Below are 23,588 nucleotides of genomic sequence, written 5' to 3' on the forward strand. Positions count from 1 at the left end.
CATGTCCACCATATGTGATGAAACATTTCTTCTATTTCGTGGCATTTCCAACATTTATTACAATATTGTTCCAAATTGTTATAAGTCCTTAGTGAGAGACAGCAGAGACTTTTGGCAGAAATGGGAATTTAAAGGAAAGGCAAATCATGTTGTAGTATTCCTCCTGCAAGTTTAGAGTTTTGTGTTTGAGTAGGTTCTAATCTCTTCTGTGTTGTATGCTTGGCAATTTGTTATGCTCTAAACCATGCTTAAGATGAGAAAACTGTGCCACTTTGCTAAATGGGAAAGAGAAGTTGTGGACAACAAATATTGACAAAAATCCTTTCTAGTTTTCACTTGTACCTGACTGACTTTCTGGCTCTGCCAGTTTCTCTGCTGTTGCTGCTTCCTGAGAATGAGATCATTTTCTTGCTAAACCTAAAAGGTGTGGCCCAGTAGAATTCCTGGGGAGGAGACCACTTGAGGGCCAAAGTCTGGGCTCTACACATAATGAGATTGATTTTGCATGATTATGTCATGGACATCATTGAGTTGGGGAGGCGTCATGTTGAGAAAAGCTGTTTCTTCTTCTTTTTTTTAATGTGCTGGTTGGTTTTAATGTGCTGGTTTTTAGTTTTAGAAAAGGCAAAAGGTACCTACTACTTGGAGAACTCTAACTTCTCCTGGGTGAGTCTCATAAGGCCTGTTACTGGAGGGAATAGCTTGTTATGATTCTCTGCTTTGATAATGCAAATCCTATCTTCTTAAATCTGCAATCTGCTTGCACAATTTTTAACACTTCACAGCCTCTGCAAGGTTTTCTAGCACTTGGGTGGGTGGCGGAGCTTCTATTTTCTGCCTCTCTTGGGTAGTATAAGAAGAAGCTACTTTACATGCCAAATATGATGCAGATGAGCAAAACATATGGAGTTGGTAGAACAGAAGAAATGAATATTCGTTACCAAAAAGGAAAGTGAAATTTTTTACAGATTAAACAATATGGTGATAGAGTGGGCAGAGTGTGAGAATGCAGTCTGAGATTCTGTAAAGTGTAAGAAAATATGTAGGATTGGTAAGAGGGACACCTGCACTGGATGAAACTTACACATAGGCATAAAATGAATATAAAAAATAAAACAACATGGTTTATGTATTTTTTTTTTAATCAGGGAAATGCTACAGATGTTTCAGGGTTAGTAGATGAAAGACCAAATATTGAGGAGTTAGTGGGGGCAGCATGTCAGGCAGAGTGGCATTGTTGCAATCCAGTGCCTGTAGCCTAACCCAATAAATTACATTCAACTATTATGAATAGTTGAGCAGCAAGAAAGAATGGACAACTTGGAGGCCATACTTTATAATTTGCTTGACCTCCTTGCGACCATAGGGAGTGTGGTCCAGTGATGTGCTGGGGACCACAAATTGTTCTAGTGGATAACTGTTGCATTTTTCAGCTTTCATTCACAACATTTCTTTTAAGAGGAGCATTCTTTTGATCAGCAAGAAATAGAAGTGGAGGTCTCCAGATGCTACAGTTTTTATTGTTCCTGACCAGTGGCCATGTTGACTGAAGCATCCAACAGCATTTGAAGAACCATGGATTTCCTACTCCTGGCCTGGAATTTCAAGACAAGTAACAATAATGGTCAATAAGCCTTATTAAATTGCCCTGTAGCTACCCTATGAGCCTGGTTAAAGAAATGTAGAATTCTAGCACTGTTAAAATGAAACTGACAACCACTGTCTGTGCTTATCTTGAAGTGATTTGTGTGGATGGTCTTGTTGCTGATAGTTAATATAGTTTGAGACAAATCTTCCAGCAATAGTACTAAAACTGGATATATGCCTTAAGTGCTTTTGTGTATTGAGTGATGAATATGGCCTGAGCCCACTGGATAAATCAATCTTGAGTTTTGGAATATGAAATATAGGCATTTTTCCTAAAAGCCAGAGTTCACATAACTCTAGGAGACTTCTGGCATTCCCTCCTGCACCCCCTTTTAGGGTAAGCATTTGCAACCAGGAGTCCTCCATCTTGGCTTAAAACCCAGCAGTTCCAACAAGCACAAGCTATAATGAGGGACACTGAGAAATATATTTCAGCAATATTTGGAACATTATAAATTTCACTATCTTTCCCCTTCTGTTGTGGAAGAGGTATATTACCCTGCCACAATCGAAGACTTATTGTAAAGGGGTCTGTTGTATAAATGACCAGTGATGAAGAAATTAAATACCTCTTTTCCCATTGTATTATTACTATGATCAAATTCCCCCTCCTTTTCCATTCATCCCAGCCTATCCTTAAAAGTTATTCCTTGGTTTCTTTGCTGATCTTCTAGCATCAGGTGCAGCTTGTCTCACATTTCATTTCTCCTGTGGTAGAAAATATGGGTGTGGTATCTTCTGTGGAACTCTTAGCATGCAAGCCTCGGAATTACAGCTTAAAGGAACACACTATGCGGATACAGAAAATAGAAAGGGAGCTAGGATATGTGATGGATTGGGTCCAGATTTTCCATTAGAGGTAGGGCACTAAACAAAGACTTTGAGGATTTAAACCTTTTGATTGGTCCTCATTACATTCTTTTAATAGTTCCCTGACAATTTCCATGGGGTAGGGTGGGAATGGAGGTGGAGTTTCATCTGCTAAAATTTCCTCTTTGGCAGATTGTTCTTAAAAGCAGAGGAATAAGGCTGGGGAAGAATCTTGACACGATAAGGTAAACCATTTCTTCTAATGTTTGTTTGAAAACTAACCATATGAATGTTTTCTTAAGTTAATCATACAGCTTCTTAATGGGCCAAATGATATAGGTGTGTAGAAATGTTAATCTAGGAATATTTCCCTGAGATAGATAGGTGAACTTGTTATCAGCAGCCCAGGTTTTGATGCTAGTGCCTTTTCTCAGTGTCCAGAGGAGCAATAACACCTAAGCTGCTTATTTGTTCACTATCAATTTGATCTGATCTGAAAAATTAGCTCAGACCATAGTAGGTCATATAAGATAATACTATTTGTTATGTGGAATGTTGCAACAATCCACCACATCCACAGGGGAGGGGGAAGGCTTCTTTGAAGTAGACTCTCTGCTGCGAAGGCATTTAACAGCTTTCCCAGTCCTCCAGATTTGTTGGATTTATGGTGTCTGGAGGTTGATGGGAGTTGAAGTTCAATTTAGCTCTGCTAGGAAAAGTAGGGGGATCCATAGTTTGCATTCTTAATATATGCGACATGAGTGCAAAGGCTGGCTCTGCTTAGCCTTGCAGGCAGGGCACTAGTGAAACTAAAATGATTCTGAATATATGTTAGTTTTGCCTTCTGGTAGGCTGGTGAGTCTTGCACTGTGGTTTGTTATTATAAAGCAACATAGCCAGATGTTACCTATGTCACTCTAAAAGCAAATTGTGAGATCCTGCAATAAAGTGCCTTGGCTCTGCTCGTATGTTTCTTGGCAGGTGAACCAGTAGTAGAAGCCAAATCGGCTGATCAGCACCATTTAACTGTGAAAAGAATTAAAGGTAAAGGATAAGCAAAATTCAGAGGAAGAAGAGAATTGAACAGTTGTGTCTATAGAACACTTGGACGGAGGTGGAAGAATTTCACTCGAGTGTAGGAAGGACAAATTCAGTGACAGGACAAGATTATGTCTCAATAAAACTGCTACTCCTTAAGATACCCAAAGATTCTTCTTTTACTTTTGTTCAAAGTCAGGTAGCATTTTCCTGGTACATCAGCTGTACAGTGTCTTTTCTGAGAAAAGAAGATCTAGCTGTAGCGATTGTTGCCTTAATCCCCTCTTATTTAGATTCTTGTAACAGACTCTATCTAAGGCTGCCTTCCAGAAGTAGCTAGAAACTACAACTAATGCAACACCTAGATTTTGGAAATAATTGTTTTTTTCACTTGCAATGTGCAGCAAATACCTCTCTCTTAATGCCTCTGGGAGCTGTGCAATGGGGATTTTTTGTGTCATGTTAAAGTCGAAAAATTTACTTAGTTACTTTACTTAAATAAGTTTACATATTCACTTTACTTAGTTTTCTATGTGGCATAGTGCTTAGAGTGTTAAACTAGCCCAGTAATCTCCATGTTCTGATCTCCTTTGTTTCATGAGAGTCTCTGGTTGACCTCAGGCTGATTTTTTCTCTCCTACATAAGAAGAGTTTTGCTACAACAGACCAGAGCCCTACTGAGTTCAGCGTTTGGTCCTCATAGGTTGACCTCAGAGTGGATAAGCAGACATTGAAGGCAAGCTAATGAGGAAACAATCAGAGAAAAGGAAAAGGAACAGGAGTACATTACTCTTGGAGACATCGTGGGGAAAAACATCTTAATATCACTCTGTATTGTCAAATGTTTTGAGCATAGTGGAAGGGGGGTGTACAAGAAAATGAACCAAATGTAATTAAAAATCAAACATTGGAAAGAAAAAAAAATGAGCACTCCAAAAACAGATTTCTTATGCAATTCCTTCTCATGCCTTTTTTTTAGCTTATTTCCAATTTACAGTGTTGAGCCATATTATATGTATCCTTCCTCCAGGAGGATTATGCTGGTAAAGTAATCTTGGGATATTATTGAGAATTTTGAGGTTCTGGTAACCGATCTGCAAAAGGAGATTAGAAACAAGTAGAACAAAATCGGTGTTTAGTACAGAGCTTCCTTGAACCATCCATTCCAAAACTTTTGAGGCATGTAATAAAATACTTTATTCCCATGACTTCTCGTAGTAGTGGGTTCAAGCTGAAAAGACAGGCAATTCTTAGTCTGACCAATTTGATGGAAACTTATAACTTAATTATGATGGTAGCAATGAAGATGTGTATTTCTTCACATGCCTCCACCAGAAGTGAGAGGCAACTGTGCTTGTGGATTTGGAGAAAGGGGAAATTTGGTGGGAAATATCTCAAGTCAGTGCTTTTTACCTGAAATGTTTGAAGAGAAGCCATTGCGAAGATTCTAAGTCTTTCTGCCTGTGGGCTATTCCTTCCTTCTTGAACGGGATCCAGTTTAGCAAAACGCTGCAGTTTACCAGGATAGTCTGCCTACTTTTGTCAGTGAAGGTGAATGTGTAACACGGGATAGCCAAAACACCATTCCAGTTATTTAATTTTGGATTGCTGTGAGTTCTTATATGTAATTCATTGTTCAGATATCCTTATTAATATCTGGCACTTGCTCTAAGTTATTTCATATGCTATATTAATCTTATGTGGCAACCAAACCTACATGGATCGGCCCTCCCCAGTTTTGTAGGTCTCACATATGCTGGACCACAGCCTTCATTCATCCTTGCATCCATCTGCAAGGTAGACTGTTATTCCGCTCATATAGGAATAGTCCACTGCTTAACATAGAGTGTTTGCCCAATATTTTCTGACCTGGCATTGTTCAAATATCTGTGAAGTATGCATCTGTTTTTGCTGCTCTCACTTTCATAGCAAACTTGCTATTAACACAAACTGGTCCTGACCTCCGGAAGGATTCTAACTATTAAAGGAAAATGTTTTTCTTCCATGGGACTGAACTAGCTGTTCTTGTTTCTATTGTTCTATGAACAATAGAGACCTCTTAAATGAATTCAGTTGAGGAGAGGGGAGCAGAGAGGGAGAGAATGCTCCCTACCTTGAAATAATTCTGTGAGCCAACAAAAACCAGGAAATGTGGAATTATAGCTCTCCTAAGTCACAGACAGAGAAAAAACAAGCTCAGAGCAATCAACCATTAATTATGAATGTTCTAGCTTTCACCATAAATCAGATGGGAGAGGAGAAAGATAGCTTCAATTAACATTACTTAATTACTTTCAGATACAGTTTCTACTCTGCCAGTGCACAAAATATTTCACTAGGCTTAGCAAAATCAGTGTTGCATTTAACAGAAGCATTTTATATTGTGGCAGAAGGCCACAAGAGGGCGCTGCTTTTATATATCTGAATGCAACATTGCAAAGTACTAATGATGTGTGCTCAGGAGCTTTCTGGGATCCATGTCTGATCTTTAGACAACGCCTGTCCAGATGGAGTCCACAACTTAGTTGCAGTCTTTAAATATAAGCCTCAAAGTTAATGCAGTATGCAAAGCCATTTTCATTGTGTGTACCTAAACTGCTAGCATCTGTGGTCCTGGCCTGTCACCTGCTGGCAAAGTGAGAAACAGCGTTTCACTTCTTCAGTTAGCAGGGAAGTGGTATAGTTGGGTTTTTAGGTGAGAAAAAAACTATGGGAAAGGGCTGTCTGAAAAACACTTCAAATGTTATATTCTGGGTTGAGTTTTACAGCTTGTCATTTGGAGAGCAAAGCATGCTAGCTATAATGGCTATAATGCATCTCCTCTACTGATCAGCTGAAGCTCAGATGTATTTTTAGACACTACTCATATGCCCATCTTATGCACCAGAGCCTTAGAAAGGCAGTGCCATGAGAGGGCCTTTGCACAGGTCCATTTGGTGCATCAGTTGCACCCTTTCCTGGATCAGTCAGCCCTCCAGACAGTCACTCATTCCCTTGTCACCTCATGGCTTGACTATTGCCACACGCTGTACATGGGGTTGACCTTGAAGACCACTCAGAAGCTTCTCCTGGTCCACAATACAGCGGCTTGGGCAGTGATGGGCATGCCTCAGTATGCCTATGTGACGCCTCTGCTCTGAAAGCTGCATTGGTTGCCAGTATGCTTCCAGGTGAAATTCAAGGTGCTGGTTGTCACCTATAAAGCCTTACATAATGTGGGACCTGGTTATCTGAGGGACTGCCAGTCTCCAATGGTGTCTGCCCAGCTGGTAAGAGCTGACCGACTGGGCATGCTCCAGGTCTCCTTGATTAAACATCATCTTTTGGGACCCAGAAAGCATACCTTTGTTGTACATTGCCCAGAGTCACTTTGTGTGAGATGGGCAACCATATAAATGTGACTATTAAATAAATAAATAATACCTTCTCTGTAGTAGCACCTGCCCTCTGGAATGAGGTCCCCATGAGATCTGTATGGCCCCCACCCTGATGATGTTCTTAAAGACCTGGTTATACCCAAGCCTTGGGATAGGGCAGATGGGACTACCCTGTCTGTGATGTTTTATGCTTGCTTTGTTGTTGAGTTGCTATCTTGTTATTTTTTGTAGTTATTTTGGCACTGTTTTGATTAAAGTTTTGTATTCTACCATTTTTATCTTATTTATTGTTGTTAACTGCCCAGTGCCTGGGGTTGGGCAACATCCAAATTGCATTAAGTATTTTTAAATATTCTTGCCAAAAAAACCCACAGTTGTAGAAATTTCTGCTCCTAATTTAAAAGCAGGAAGGCTATGCTTCTCTGTATGTAATCCTTCCTCTTCCTCTTAGTATATGTTGGAAGAAAATAACATTGTGCACACAGGTAACATTGAAGAGTTTCCTGAGAAAACTGGAACAGCCCCTTTCAGTGGAAGAATAAACATACACCTATACAATGGATATATGTAATACAACATAGGTCTGCTTGGGTAACTTTCTCTTCTCTTTTCTATTGCTTTCCAGCTGCCTGTCCCCATTGCAGTATTCCTTTTGCTGTACAAGGAAAGGCTCGTGCCCTGCTGTCACAATGGCAGTCCCCCTCTGTTACCTGCAGATGAATTGGCAATGGAAACACGGATAACTGACAAAGATGACTCTTCTACTTCCTCATCAAAAATCCAGGTAGAAATAGGTGAGAGCGATTATTCCAGTTTTGGTGTACCATTCTTTTCTCCCATTAGCTCTGCAAAACCAAGAGAGCGTGATGTGCTGCTCTATGAAGGCCTTGGGCTTATATATAACCTTAAACAAGGCTTATTGAATCATGGTTTATTGAATCAGCCTGAATTGGCCATAGTTCCCGCAACACACTGAGCCAAAACTGAACAAACAATACAGTGGCTGTGTTCAGACAACACACTGAATCATAAATTAATTAACTATAGTTTAACTTAGGATGTTGTACAGGCACAGCTTGTGCAATGTCTTCTTCAGTGAGTTGTGTGAAATAGAAAATTGGGTTAATTGAATAAGCCATATTGTTAAGCATAATTTAGCATATTATATAAAGATAGCCTTTGGCTTATGGTGGGAACCAGGGCATAGCATGTTGATGATTTCCAGTGAAAAATCTGCATATTAAGATGTTGACATTAACTTTCAACAAATCCCTCAAATTCCAAAATGTCTTTATCCTTCTTCTAAAATGGACATAGACATCTGAATTGCTCAAGGTTGTTTATGAGACAGATTTCAGAAAACCCAGCAGAAGTGTTCTGAGTTGCAGATTAATTCCCTCTTCGTGTTCCCTTGTGTAGTCCTAGGCTGATTCCCAGAATTGTTGCAATATGTATCAAGAGGAAGTCAAAACAATACAAACTGGTTGGTCCATTAATGCTAGAATTTTATATGAAGTTTGTCTTTAGTGTCTGTTAATATTAGCTCTACATATTATGAATTCTCTGGGGCAGGTTCTTCAGTGTAGTTTACTCAGTTCAAGGTTAATATAATTGCCATAGATCGTCTTGTGGACTGCATTTAGCACAGTCATTTGTATTTGTCCATATAGAACTCTCGTCAGTCGAAAATGAGGCCCCATATTCACTTTGGTCTCCTAATAAAGATGCCATTTCTCTCTGGGCAAAAGTAACTGTATCTCTGTGCTACAATAAGTCTCATGAGTAAAACGGCAATTATTTCACAGTGTACGGTTTGAAGATGAAAAGCAGTCAATACATGCCTAGAAGGTTATTTCTAGAGTCTAATAGGAAGCAATTTCTGTATGTGTTCTAAAGCTGTATCGTTTTATTTAGTTGATAGCTTTGCAGCAACATCTATCAGCTTACACACTAAGAAGAGAAGGCATTTATGAGCATGTACTTGCATTTTGTAGTGGCTTTAATGCAGACCTCATTTAAGCCATACAGTTAAGTGCAATACATGCCAATACGCCCTTGGTGCATATGACAAATGAAGAAATGGGGACATCAGCATGGAAGCACAAACCATGGGTACAAGACAGCTTTTAGAAGCAATGAAAAATAATAAGAGCCTTGTTGGATCAAACAAACAGCATATCAACTGAATCACTGTTTCTTGGAAGGTTCCCAACAGAGCTACAATGCTCCTGAATTGGTTCCACAAATTAATTTATGGCATGGCTATACATTTTGTTTCATTCAGATCTGATCCCTCACATCCATAGTTGCACTTTAATGAGAATACTTAAGATCTGAAACTCTTGGGAACTAAGTGAAGGACTGGTGGCATATAGACTCCTAAACTGCTTCTCATCCTTGCCTTCTCTCCCTGAGAGTTTGTTTGTTGAACCTTGCTCAGTGGGTGACTTTCTTCAATGCTAGCAAAAGGTATAATTTGCATGGATGGTGGAATATTAGAATTGAGGAAGAAAGGCCTAAGCATCTCCTCCAAGGAAATATCCCTTGCAATATAACTAAGATGGAAAAAAAGCTTCCCATTGGCTTCATTTTTTTAAAAAATAACATTTTTTCCTAAAACGCCCAACTGATTGACAAAGGAAGGCATACTTGAGTGCACAAGACAGGGGAAGAATGTGTGACTCCATCCACTGCTGGCATGAGACTTCTAGAGGGTTACTCATTGGGTGGAAAATGTTTATCCATCTCTGAACTAGGGAAATAACTGACTTATTCTACCTTTCTCTTACTGGCTCCCTCCAGATCTTAGACTACATGGTTCATCATCCCAATCTATTGGCCAATTTGACTAGGAAGTATTAGTATTGTGATGTAGCGCATCGGGATATCTTTTGCGGATAAGGAATCTTTTCATTTTAGAATTTCCTTCTTTCTTGTATAATCTTATATAACCTTGGTCAGGTTTTTTCTCTGTAATAATTACAGATTGACAGCTGAGTTTTGTGAGGGAAGAATGATATCATCTACTCCTTTAACACCAACATTATGCTTTCAAGCCAACAAACTGTGGGACACAGAAATTATTACCTTTCTCCCTTTTTTTGTATGTACTAGGAATGACCACCCAGAATTGTGTAGGAATGGGCAACCAAAGAAATCAAAATTATAAATACATAAACTAAATATAAAGTTATCAAAATGAGAGGTGTTGTTCAAGTCCTCAAATGTGATTGATGTTAAGCTTGCATGTAAAGAGTGACTGGCTATACTAATAGTTTAACCAATACACTTACATGACATTGTTTTCTCTCCCTAGGGCATGATGACCTCTTTGGGTGCTGCCAAAGCAAGAACTTCAGAGGAGTTCCTTGCTCTTACTTTGCTGTCCACGTGACTGGAGCTCTTCTCCTTTTTATGACAGATGGGATCCTGGTAAGGGCAAGTGACAAAGAAAATGTCAGGCCCATACCTGTACTACCAGAGTAGCTTTCCCAACTCTCAGAACTGATTAAGATGCTCAACAACTACCATGTAGACAATCTAATTTTGTTTCAGGCATGATCTCTGTAGCTGGCTTAAAATGTTCACATGTTCCAAAATCAAAGGATAGTTTTCAATCATAAACATTTAAGCTGTTTCTTTTTTTCTCTCTCCCAAATTTACTGTCTGTTAAACCTCTGTTGGTAAAATTATTTGGCTCTGAGCATGTGGATTCTGCTAAGACAGAACAATCTTTACCCAGTTACTTACTGTACATTTTAAAAGAAAAATTCCCATATTTCTCCCCTCCTTCTATTTTGTTGTCAGCATCAAATACCTTAGTCTGACAAGTTACTTTCACAAGTTATGTTATGTGATTCTGGGGATTTCTAAAAAATGTGTAAAAGTTTTAAAAATGACTTTTTAAAGTCTATCCTTTGATTTAAATTGTGCCAAGTAGTATAAGATCGTTATTTTAATTGTTTTTTATACGCTGTCCAGAGAATTGTAATTATATATTGATAAAAATCTTCTGAATGAGTAAAAGCATGACTGCTACAGGTAGAAGGTCATTGCTTAATACTGAAAGAGTGGAAATCTAATGAAGAATGTTTTCATCTCTTCAGGGTGAATACTCTGGCTTCGTGTACAGCTACGCAGTGGAGGAACCACTCTCAGTGGGACACAAGAGGGCTGGCTATCTGCCCAGTCTCTTCTGGGGGTTCATCACACTGGGCAGACTCATTTCCATCCCTGTCTCCTACAGAATGAAGCCAGCAACCATGGTTTTCATCAACGTGGTATGGCCAAATCTTATTCATCCTTTCTTTCTAAGCAAAGAATAACAATTTTTTTGTGTTGATAATTGCCATGATACATACGTGGGATCTATCTCAATACACCTGGAGGGCATCATGTTGGGGAGTCCTGGGGATAGATTAACGTACTTTCCCTTTAGGGACCCATGTAAACTATAGGTCTAACATGAAAGCTTTGGCTCTTCAACAAAGTAGTCTTTCTATCTTCATAAATTTTCCATGTCCAGAAGCTCTTCAAGAGTTGTTATGCCACCTCTTCTTAAAAGAAATAATTAATTATATGATTATATACTTTTCCTAAAAATATTTGTGTTTAAAACAAAATAAAACAAAACACTTACTTTGTTCTAATCCAGCTGTAATAATATACAAAGTAGATTAAGACAAAGTACAACTATAAAGCAATAGCTTATAATGATTCTGATTCAGTTCCAGATGAGCCTTTCAATGAACAGTCCGTTATTCATGGAAGGATTAAAGATCCCTCCTATAGAGGAAGGTGGAACTGCATGGAGACATTTTTATCAATTCCCCTGTAGCCATGTGTCCTACCTATCTTTCTGCTTGGCAGGCTCCCTGCTCTTTCTTAAACTCTGATAAATACTATTCTGAACTCAGTTAATAAAAACAAAACAATTAACCACACATATGTTAATAAAACTACACTAGAAACAATACAACAGTAAAACCCTGGAGGAAAATAGCAGCAACCACCCAGAATGTTGGCTCCCACTTCAGTCTACGGTTCTTTGCTCCAGGTGGCAAGGATCACAGTTGAACTAAGAGAGCAACGAGAGGGCAGCTATATAGTCCCCATCAGGGGCAACCCTTCTCTGTCTCCTGCAAATTTCCTGCAGAATCTGGACTGGTATCAAGCAGGGATTATTGGAACATTTTAGAGGCTGATTTCAGAAATTGCAGTGGTACTTATGATTTTCTTGTGATGTGTTTTTGTAATTGCTGCTTCTCTTTTCACATCTGAATTTGACTCTGTCTTGATTCCTCCACTTTCCCATCTAATGTCATTGCAGGTTGGAGTGCTTGTAACATTCTTCCTGCTCCTAATTTTTTCTACCAGTGTGGTTTTTCTCTTTGTGGGGACTGCCTCTCTTGGCCTCTTCCTCAGCAGCACATTCCCCAGCGTGCTAGCCTACACTGAGGACATCCTCCAATACAAAGGTAAAGCAAATCTCTCCTTGTCTTTTCTTTTGCTGGAAAATTAGTAGTTGGAGAGTCCCAGTTTAGGAAGGCTGGTCTGTGGTAGCATCCCATTAATTACTTACTATCTTCTAGAGTCAATGAACCATTGTTGTGCCAAAATAATGGAAAGGAAGACTGGTTTACCTTGCCTCAAGTCTTGCTAAGTGATTCTTGAAGATAAGTCACTAATGAGGATTCTGCCCATGTCGCTCTCTTAGAACTCTTGTTTTGTGGAAATAAATTCCTGGTATTCTGCCAGCCTTTCTAAGAGAGGATTCTTTGAATGATCTGATTTGCTTTCTTTGTCATGCTTTATTTCTTCCATTCTGGGTATTATTTGCCTTGCCCCAGATTGGGTCCCACATATCATTGTCAATTATAACATCATGTAATGTATTGCTGAAGTTGAATTCAACTCCTGATGACTTCATTGTCATATCCATGTCATTTTCTTGGCAACCAAATGGAAGTGATTTATTGAAAACATCTTCTGGGATGTTTTCTCAACTTTCCAGTCTACTCTACCGCCCTGATATTTTCTGGTATTCCCATCCAAATACTAACTAGGTCCAAACCTTCTGAGTTTTTTGAGATCAGCCAAGATCAGCTAGTTGCTGCCACATTACTGGGCAAATGCTGAAAGGGGAAGGAACCAGATGGGTCTCAAAGAGTTAATTCTTTCTTCCAAAGTGAATAAACCACAGATCCTGATGCTCTTTTTTGCTTATTTACTTTGATGACATTAAATTAACACTGAATGTTTATCTTGGACTGCAGCACAAGACAGATGGAATGGCACTCCTGACAGGTCATTTATACTACAGATTAATTTCTGCCATTTACGTTTGAATGTGCCAGCTATACATATATTGTCTTTATATCATCTGCATAATTAAAACAGATGCCAACTTTTTATTCCAGGCTGCGCCACTACTGTGTTGGTGACGGGAGCAGGAATTGGAGAGATGGTTCTACAGTTACTGGTAGGGTCGGTAAGTACACAACATATCAAAATGACACCCTGTTGGGTGTCAATTAACTTATGTAGCATCTGACTACCTCCCAGGAAGTAGATCCTCTGAAGAGAAAACTGCTACCTTGTACCAAGACTGCTAATTCAGCTAGCTCAGTAGTGTCTGCACCAGCTGGATTTCAGAAAAGCTATCCAAAGAGCCTTACATGAAGATGCCCCATGTAAGTCTTTTAAATAAATAAAATGCTGGGAACTATACTTGGGATACAAACATATCCTGGACCACCAAACTTTAGCTGAGTTGTAATGTGTTCTCTAGCATAGGTGGCAGTTTGTAGAGAAAGGGTGCAAAAAAAGCTAGCAAAATTCTGCAAGACAATATTTCTAGCATATGGAAATGCTGCTCAGTGTTTTTAACCACATTTATTTTGGAGGCCGACTGAGGCCAACAGTAATCAAAGAATTGCGAAGTGTGTGCATTTCCACTGAGCTGTGATCTGCTAGGCTCCCATGGCAGCAGTTTGGAGCTTAGAGGTATCCTATTGGTCATCCAAAGTTCTAAGCTGAAGAAAGGGAAAAAACATTTCTTCTCATGATCATGTTGCTTCTGAGCTTTTGGCACTTCTTGAACTGCAATTCCTCCCACGTACATGCAAACACAGTGTGCAAACACACACTAGTCTCTGGCAGGTAGAAACCCTGGGGAAGCAGATGGCATTTGCTACTTTCCCTGAAGGTCAGAGAGTCTGGCTCAAACTTCTTCACTCAAGGGAAATGAAGTCTGCATAACCTCAGTCAGCAGTGCTGGAGCACTTTAATGTTCTTCTTCCTCCCAGACATAAGCTGTGCTCATTAGTTTTTAAGACAGTGCCTGAAGCTTGAAAACCTAAAATACCCTGTTTTCTTTCTGGCAGATCATTCATGATCAAGGTAGCTATAGTTTCCTGGTGTGTGGAACCATCTTTGGAGCTTTGGCCTTTACTTTCTACGTCTTCCTTCTATTTTTCCACAGAATTCACCCTCAGTCCCAATCAGGTGAGACTGCCAGCTTATTCGCCCTACCAACAGCAGCACTTCTGAAAAGAAAGGAAGGCAGGCAGGGTGGAAGAGGGTGTACGTTAATGCAGAACAAACAGGGAAAACTCTGAATTTTAAAAAAAATGCAAGGAAGTGTTTATTTTACAGCTGCTTCCTTTCCCTTTGTCCTGCTTGGACTGGACTGAATGCCCAAGCAACCGCAGATCCCTTTACTTTATTTATTCTTGGACAAGGAGACCACAAAAAATGAAGCCAGGGAAGTGGGTGTGGAGTGGAGAAAATCTATAGACACTAAATAAATAAACAGTAATTGGTTTTCTTTGCTGAGTTTAGAAGAGATTTCAACTTCTGGCATTGTACCTTTTCAGATTACAGTTGCTACCATTTCAGTTGAAGAATTAATGGGGATTTGATGTTATATATCAGGCATGAGGAACCTGGGTCCTTCCATTCCCAGGCAGCACCATCTAGCATGGCCTATGGTGAAGGAGCTGTAGTTCAGCATCCTATAGAAAGCCAGAGCTCCTCATTCCTGTAATGCACCAGATGTTGTCAGAATTATTAGTAATAGTTATGTTCAAGAAGTATTAAGTGCACAATTTTTTCAAGCAAATAAATGCAGAAACAAACCCTGCTATCGCTGTGAGCTTTAGGGATGAGGTTTACCTCAATAGCTATGAACGCATGTAAACTGCCTCCATTTACAAGACAATTGTATGCAAAACTTGGTTTTGCTCCATGAGGTATCCTGGTATCAGTACATATATCAAAGAGTGACGTTCAACCCAGTATATGTAGAAGTTGCACACATTTTGAAGAATAGCACCTGCCCACAATTGGTATCTAGAAGTACAAGTCTCCATCTATGTCTATTGCACATTGTAAGACAGAACTAATAGTACTTCATAAAGCAAGTTTGAATGGAAGAGGGTAGAAGGCACATGATATTTTAATTATTTAAAAAAAAAAAACAGCCAGTGAAGGGCTTTTGATGCTTCACTTTAAATAACAGCTTCAAAATCTTGTTTTGTAGATATGGACGTGTCACCTGACAAGCAGCCAACAATAGGGGAACATGGACTTTATCAAAGCTAAATAAAACAGCAAGTTCTTACCTGGATCAAGCACATGGTCATTTCAACTGAAAGATTTGTTATCAAAGTCTGATTTGAAACTACCTGATTTTTCTACAATTGAACTCCTTGATTACAGTTCATTCCCATTTATGGTTAGAAGGGAATGGTCACAGCAACAAAGACTGAGGGACAATCTGCAGAATCCTAGAGAGGCCAAACTTTTGATATATGATCATTTAAGTCCATTCAAGAGCACAGGTGAAAAAAATGTACTACTGTCATTTTACAGACTTTGCTGACAGGAAGCTGGGGAGGGGTGGGGATATACAGTACTAGTATTTTATATGTAGGAAGTTTTGGAAAGCACCCTTCTTAATTATGTAAGCTGCAAACTGTTAGCTGCAGGAAAGTTTTAAAAATCTCTATCCTTGGTGTTGTACATAGCCATCCAGAATAAAAATATTGTATCAAATTGCCCCCCAGCTTGAAGTATTCAAGTTTTGTCTGTCCCCAGATGGGACTTTACTATGTTCTGGTGGTGAAAAGCCCTAGACACTGTTGATAATACAGTATACAGTTCAACTAGCGATGGGTTAAGCTTGGTTGAATCAGTATAAACTGGCCTTTTAACATTAGCCTACTAAACGGTATAAGCCAGATGGGCTAATTTATTTGTCACAAGAGCCCAAGTCCTGAAGTATTAAAATTTTTTAAAGTACATGAAGTCAAATGTTATGTCTCTTGCAATTGTGCAATATTGTGTAATAGGTGCCTTCCAGGAACAGAACTTGAGAGGTACTAAATAAGTGGTAGCTATTCTCATGACTGGCTCAGATGAAGGTAATGGGATAGGTGGGGATTGCCAATGCTGCCCCATGGGTATACATCTGTATGTATATATAAAGGAATGTTAAATATGGTATTGTTGCATGAACTTGTGGAGTGACTAAGATGGGACCCAGCAACATTACTTAAGCTATTTTTTCTAAGAAGCGTGTTGCACTTCTCAATTCAAAATTGTATATTTATACTAAATTTGTATTGCAATGTGGCTTTCAGATTGCTATGTTGCATGGGTATGCACCCTCATCTTTGATTTCCATGTTGTTTAAACCTTAAAATACACTGTCCTTATTACAGAGCATGTGTACTCAAGTTTATATATTCAGATGAGTATAAAGTGGACCACTGAACTTTTCTAATGGCCCATTTCTAGATTTTTACTTTTCTAGACCAGAAGACAAATCAGGTGAATCTTAGTTCCAAATTTCATGTGTTAAGATTCTGGCATTACACAAGATTCAAGCTGAAGCTTGTACAAGCTTCTGCTGCTACAAAAGAAAGATTACCATATTATCTGCAAGTTCTTTTTAATATGTGAGAGGGGGAAATTAATGACATAGGTAATAACATTTTTAATTAAAATTGAGGTTAAATTTAAATTTGTCCTGGCTCACCCACTTGCTGGAGTGTAGCATCCAACCCATGACTTAATAGCCAAATACAGCTCATAGCCAAATACAAACCAGGATTGGAAATTTTAACCTTAAATCATAATGTGGTTTGCTTGACATTGGTTTAATGTATTTATAAATCACAGTTTATTTAGATTGCCGTCAGAACCCAGAGATTGTGGTTTGTAAGACATAGTTTGATATGTCATATAAATGCAAACAATTGTGATTTATTCCATAATCCATGTTAAGCAAAGTATGGATTAACATATTGTGTGAACACAATCTGAATAAAACAGTCTGGAGCAAAAGTGTCTTTTGTAGATGCAGCCTAAGGCAAAAAAAACAAAGTCTTGTGAAAAACTGTTCAGTTTATTAATGATTATCAATGTGTTTTAACACACAAAAACACCATAAGTGTGCAAAATATTTTGAATCAAATAATTTTTAATGTAAATGCTCCTGTTTCAGATATGAAGCAGACTACTTGGAGCATGTTGTGTTTCAAACTCAAAACAGTGTTGCACTGAAAAACAGGTATGCCAAATTTGAGGTACTTTCATTCAAAATGCTTTGCAGGCCCCTAAGAGGTACTTAACAAACAAAAAACATTCTCAGAATTGCCTGAATAAATTATTTCAAAGTCTGCAGTACAGGAGGTGCAGGATTAAGCTCTTGTTATTTCTAAAAACAGTTTTAATTAGCAAGTCTGCATCACACTGACCATGCTGTATTTGCATTATCAAGTGGAAAACCTGATTGAGTTGTTTGTTTATTTAAACTGCCCAATAGCCAAAGCTCTCTGGGTAGCTTATACTAAAAATACAATATGAATAAAAATATATAGATAAAATCAAATAACATAGAAACAAAACCACCACCAGCACAGAGGTAATTCAGAAAATAGAATTGAATGTCAATTAAAAAGCCTCGGAAAATAAAAAGATCTTTACCTGGTGCCAAAATGATGCAAATGCAGGTGCCAGTCAAGTGTCCCTCAGAGGGATTCCATAAATTGGTTTCCACCACAGAAAAAGTTCTCCCCCTTGTAGAGGCCTACTGGAGGGGACCTAGAGGAGAGTTTTGTGAGATGATCTTAAGGCCCAGTATGTACATATGGGAGAAGACAGTCCTTCAGGTAATTTGGTTTAGGGCTTTAAAGGTCAAAAAGCACTTTGAACTGGGTCTAGAAATGGACTGGCAGCTGGTGTCGATGGTGAAGAATTGACATAACTTGGTTGCATCAGCCAGCCCCACTGAGCATTCTAGCCTATTTTGAACAAACTATAGTTTCTGGACCACTCTCAAAGGCAGCTCCACATATAACACATTGCAGTAATCCAGCTGGTAAGTTATCAGAGTGTGAATAAGTGTTGTGAAACTGTCTCTGTCCAGGAAAGGTCAAAGTTGGTAAATCAGCCATTTGGACCTCTAGTGACAGTGATGGATTAGCAACACCCCCAAAGTATGAACCTGCTCCTTTAGGATGAGTAGAGACTCCATTAGGACAGGCAGGGCACCACTTGGCTGAACAGATGCACCATCCATAAACAAGATTTCTGTTTTGTCCAGACCGAGTCTTAGTTGATTGGCCCTCATCTAGTCCATTACTTGCCCAAGCACTCATTCAGAACACCAAGCAACTCACCTGGTTAGATGAGAAGGAGAGGTGGAACTGGGTGTCATCTACATATTGATGACTGACATATCCTCAGCTGATGACCTCTCCAAGCAGTTGCACGTAGACCAGTGTTTCTCAACCTGAGCAACTTTAAGATGTGTGGACTTCAACTCCCAGAACTCCCCAGCCAGCAGAAGTTGAAATCCACACATCTTAAAAGTTGCTGAGGTTGAGAAACACTGATGTAGGTGTTAAAAAGCACAGGAGATAAAGTGGAGCTCTGAGAGACCCCAAGGCCCAACCACCACGAGGCAGAAGAGAAATCGCCCAGAGTTGCTGAGAGTCGGGTGGCATATACATTTAATAAATAATAATGAATTCCCCAGAACCACCTTCTGGAAATGGCCAAGTAGAATGGAATTATCATAGTACAGTACCCCCTCATCCCAACTCTGAAAGCCTATCTAGGAGGATACCATAGTCAATGGTATTGAAAGCCACTGAGAGGTCCAAGAGGACCAATATGGTTGCAATCTCCCTGTCTTTTTCCCAGATCATCTCACAAGGTGACTAACAGTTTCTGTTCCATAGCCAGGCCTGAAACTAGATTGAAATGAATCTAGAAAATCATTTCACCCAAGAGAGTCTGGAATTGATCGCTACCGCCCACTCAAGCACCTCGCCTGACCGGGCAAAGTACCAAACTGCTGCACGTATTGCAGTCTACAATGAGAACTCAGCACTCCAATGGCTTCTTCCATCTGTGAGGCTGTGAAATAAAACTGAAGCCTGCTGTAACCCAGACGCTCCTTTGCTTCTAAAGATGGTATATGAAAAGGAAACACTGCATTGATGGGCTATTGGGAACACAGGGAAGAAGGGATTTGGATTCAGTCACTTTAAAAACAGGCTGTATAAGTAGCACTAAATAATCCCAACCCAAACGTAGCCCTTGGTGCTACTTTGCTTCCATGCTGCAATCCAAAGAGAAACTTCACAATAAGCAACCACCTTGCTTGCATTGCTTGCCTGCCCGTTCATGCAAGATCTTTAGAGCCACCTCTGGTCGGAGAGGGGCTAGTTGGATTTTGGTTTGGCAGCCAAATGCTTATCTCTGCTACAGGACATCCTTCATACTTATTTCTCTGGTCTGATTTCAAATACTTCTAGCAAAAGTTTTATAAAAATTGTACTGTAATGACATCTTCTGTCTACTGTGGAAGAGAATAATATTCCAAGATAAATTTTTGTTAAAAAATATTTATTTTAAAAAATACAATTGTTCTGCAAGTCTTCTTGCACATACATATTAACATGATTTACTACAATGTTTAAAGCAAACCTGCATTATTAAACAAAGCAAATCCCTCTATCAGTTCTTAAACAAAATATTTAACACTTTCCCCAACTCTTGTAAAAAAAATTGCTGTAACTTTTTCTTGCAAAAAGTCTAAGCAATAGGAAAAAACACACCTGATTTCTCAAGGAGAAACTTCATTATGTTAGGATGTGCAGTAATTAATATATCATTTTTTAAAAAGCAACCAGTCCTCAAAACTGTGCTTGCAAATTGTAAGGCTAACTTTTCAAAGCTCTGGACCAGATTTGGTAACTGAAATTATTACTGAAGATGCAGGTTTTTCCCTTTTCTTATAAACACCTTAAGATTATGAAGGTCTCCCTAATGCCTTGTCCAGAGATGCTTATAGTCAAGACAGTAACACTGAAAACATACTTAGAACTTTGGCTATTCATGCAATTTTATTACATATTAGCATTATTTTACATAATGGAATTAATGTACTGAATATATAAAAGGTATAGGTTTTCAATTTTTTTTTTTTAAAGGAACAAGTCGTTACATTTCCCTAGCTAAATTCACATGACCCTTGTGACAACAGGCTGACTATCTGACAGATATTAAGAAATCCTGATTAGACAGCAAAATCCACCAAGGGAGAATATATTATAGGTAAATGTACTGAATGTATTCTCTCAGATATACCAACATAGCCCCTGGATGTTTGAGACTGCACAGATACTGCAGAACACTCACATCCCAAACTCCACAAGCATGAAGACTTACCTAGGAGCATGGGATGAGGGAAGAGAAGCTAAAGCTGATTTTAATATCCTATACAAAGGGTAGCACAAAGGCCTCAGGAGAAAGATACAGTCTCCTTCCAGCAGGCAACTACACAAAGAAAACGGCTCAAGGACCTGGCCTAACCCACTCCTATTCTTACCCACTCCAGCCTAGAGGGCTATCGTCTCCAAAAATTAAGATAATTCCTCTTTTGTCTGCAATACATATGCTGAGTAAAAATAGACAGTCTTCTGGGAAAGTAACACTTGAAAAAGAAAACAAGAAACCAAATACTGTGTGTGTTTGTAAGTAAAATGGAAATGCAGGAACATGATCAACATCAGAGCAAACCCAGCAAAGCAAATTTAATTCATACTGCCCACCGTCAATGTAAGCCAGAGATTCTATAGTAGCTTTCATGATTACCAGTCCCTTGCAGAGGACTCCACTAACTGCAGCTGTGCAGATATTAGCTAGTCAGCACTCTGGCAGAAGTATTTGTGAAGCACTGGAAGTACATAATAATATTTAATTGTGGCAGCTTTCATCTCTGAAAAACTCTTATATCAACATATACATCAAGGCATATTCTAGGTTCCTCCACTCCTCCATCCTCTAGATTTCCCCTTGTACATTCTTACAACATGCATGAACATGTCAACTGTGAATACAAACAATATCAAAGTACTCTCACAACCACTATGCGTACATAAGGTCATTTGGTAACTGCATTAAAAATACAAATAATGTATTGTTAAGTGGATTTAGAAGGCTTTCCCATACAAGCTTTAGCAAGTATTTTTTAAATCTAATATTTCTAGTATTTAAAATTCTGGGCAACTGAACATAGAGACCAAATATCAACTATAGTTATAAAAAGTACTACCAAAGAAATAATATCACAGCTTAAAGAATCTATTAGAAAACTTTGCTATTTCTTCCCCTGTTAATTACACATGGCATACCAAAGGCAGATTTTAAAAAAAACAAACAGATAGGAAGATAGTCTGAAAATAAAAGCTTCCAGTTATTAACATAGTACAGAGTTAATATTAAGGAACTTGTCCCAAGTCAGAGTTTAAGATAGCTTTGAAATGGGATACGGTAAAGTTGGAACAAGAAGTATATTGAGATCCAAACAGAATAACTGAATATCAATTGTGGGCCACAATGAGGGAGATCCATCTATTTTTTATATTCCACCTTTCCTTCAAGAGCTCAAGGTGGCATACCTAGTGGTCCTTCCTCCCATTTCCCCCCTCAACATCATATTATCTTCAAGCTGTGTTTCTGGCCTTCATAGTAGCATATGACTGATCATGGATTAGTAAGATCTTTGGCGTGATCCACAGATTTTTTTCTAGAAAGCTCTGCAAAAGAATTCCAAATTAATGCTCACACTGAAGAATGCACTAACTATACAGCTTTGAAAGTTTGCCATTACAAAGAAATCTTATTTTGAGCCAATCCATTCAGCATGAAAATAAATGATGCTGAACCAATTTAAGTTTGATGGCAATTCAGCTAAAGAAAAGCTTACTCCTTCAATTTAAGCACCAGCAACATGAATGGCAAACTAAATAAAAGATTTAATTTGCAAACCTGAAAGCCACTTCAAGCAAAGATACATTCATGTGGTAACAACTATTTCAGCCATTCAGGTTGTTATGTGACAAACACAGCTGTATGAATAATGCTACCTTTTAACTCATCTTCAGAATATTAGTTTAAGATACTTTTGGAGAAAATGACATGTTTAATAGCTTCAAAATTATGTCTTAACAAATAGAGAAATATAACATGGCACAATGACCTATAGTATTAGAAATCCTGAAAGTGCAACTTATTTTAAAAACTGCAGCTATAAAGTGCAGTACCTTTCAAGCATATTTAATAAAAACAATCTGGATACCATCTGGGTCACTTAACTCTACAAAACACTGCCTTAGGTACCAATTTCTCCAAGCAACGGGACTAGCTTCATCACTGTGACTAATAACATTCCACGCCACTGTAAGAGTGAGCCTGAGAGAAAACTGTTTTAAACAATTGTCAGGAGCCAACAGATTGTGGCACTACTTCCATGATCTTAAAATTTATATTCATGTTTTGTCAAAAGCAGCCATGCCTTGATACTAACATTGTAAACTACTTTCAAAAGCATGTCTCTGGGAAGAAAAAGCAAATAGCTATTCAAAGAAAAAGTCAAAATACCCTTAGCATTAGTGCAAATCCTAACTAATGAGTCCAGAGCTAGTAAATTACACCTAGATCATTTTGTTAGACTTGCATTTATATTTTAGCCAGACTCCTTCAAAGGCATGACAAGAGATGAATTTCTGAAGCAATTATTATTAGGGCACTTTTATATCACTGTTGTTTTCATTTGCCGATCCTTGAAAAGCCATTTGAAGACCATCTACAACTGAAATGTTAAAAATGAAGAGCAAAACTCAGAGCTCTGCCTTGAGCTGAGATCAGCAGTAGTAACCCTTACCCCCCTACTTCCATAAAAAAAGGGGGAAGGTTTGTTTCCTTGTACACACAAACGCCAAGCCATGCTCTTATTTCATGTTGTTATGCATTTATCTGATTATATGCCAACCGCCAGAACTTTCAGTGGGTGCCACAAGGAGGAGCTGAAAAAGCAACAAGCTACCTTTCATCTTGAAAGACCTGGAGCCCAGAAGCTGAGAAATAGGTGAAGCAGTAGATCCGGTAAGGGACAAAATGAATCATCCACAAGCTCACTGAACCACAGCACTTTTTTCTTTAAAAACATGGTCTTTGTGGTTGTATTCTCTCATAGCTCCAAGTCTACAGTTGACAATGATGAACCTGTCAGTCTCCCATAACTTGAACACCATGCTTTAGAATCTACCATTTCTAGATCTAATAATCTTTTATTGTTAGAAATCAAAGAAGAAACCACATGGGGCAGCTGAGGGCTCTTTCTACATCTCTTCTGCA

At 38.7% G+C, this 23,588-nt stretch overlaps 1 protein-coding gene across 1 annotated transcript in view; it reads left to right on the forward strand.

The window, feature by feature from the left end:
* The window catches only part of SLC60A1 (solute carrier family 60 member 1), a 39,302-nt gene extending 22,704 nt beyond the window's left edge, over positions 1-16,598 (forward strand). The window contains exons 4-10 of the mRNA XM_088154369.1: positions 7,498-7,666; positions 10,189-10,304; positions 10,979-11,152; positions 12,202-12,349; positions 13,292-13,362; positions 14,258-14,378; positions 15,415-16,598. Coding sequence (XP_088010495.1) covers positions 7,498-7,666; positions 10,189-10,304; positions 10,979-11,152; positions 12,202-12,349; positions 13,292-13,362; positions 14,258-14,378; positions 15,415-15,476 — 861 coding nt within the window. The 3' untranslated portion in view covers positions 15,477-16,598. The remainder of the gene's footprint in view (positions 1-7,497; positions 7,667-10,188; positions 10,305-10,978; positions 11,153-12,201; positions 12,350-13,291; positions 13,363-14,257; positions 14,379-15,414) is intronic.
* The last annotated feature ends 6,990 nt before the right edge of the window (positions 16,599-23,588 follow it).

The sequence above is a fragment of the Python bivittatus genome, unplaced genomic scaffold (genome assembly GCF_059951505.1).
Source record: "Python bivittatus isolate LINGU-HERP-01145 unplaced genomic scaffold, Pbiv_v1 ctg000700_np1212, whole genome shotgun sequence".
Classification (NCBI taxonomy): Eukaryota; Metazoa; Chordata; class Lepidosauria; order Squamata; family Pythonidae; genus Python; species Python bivittatus.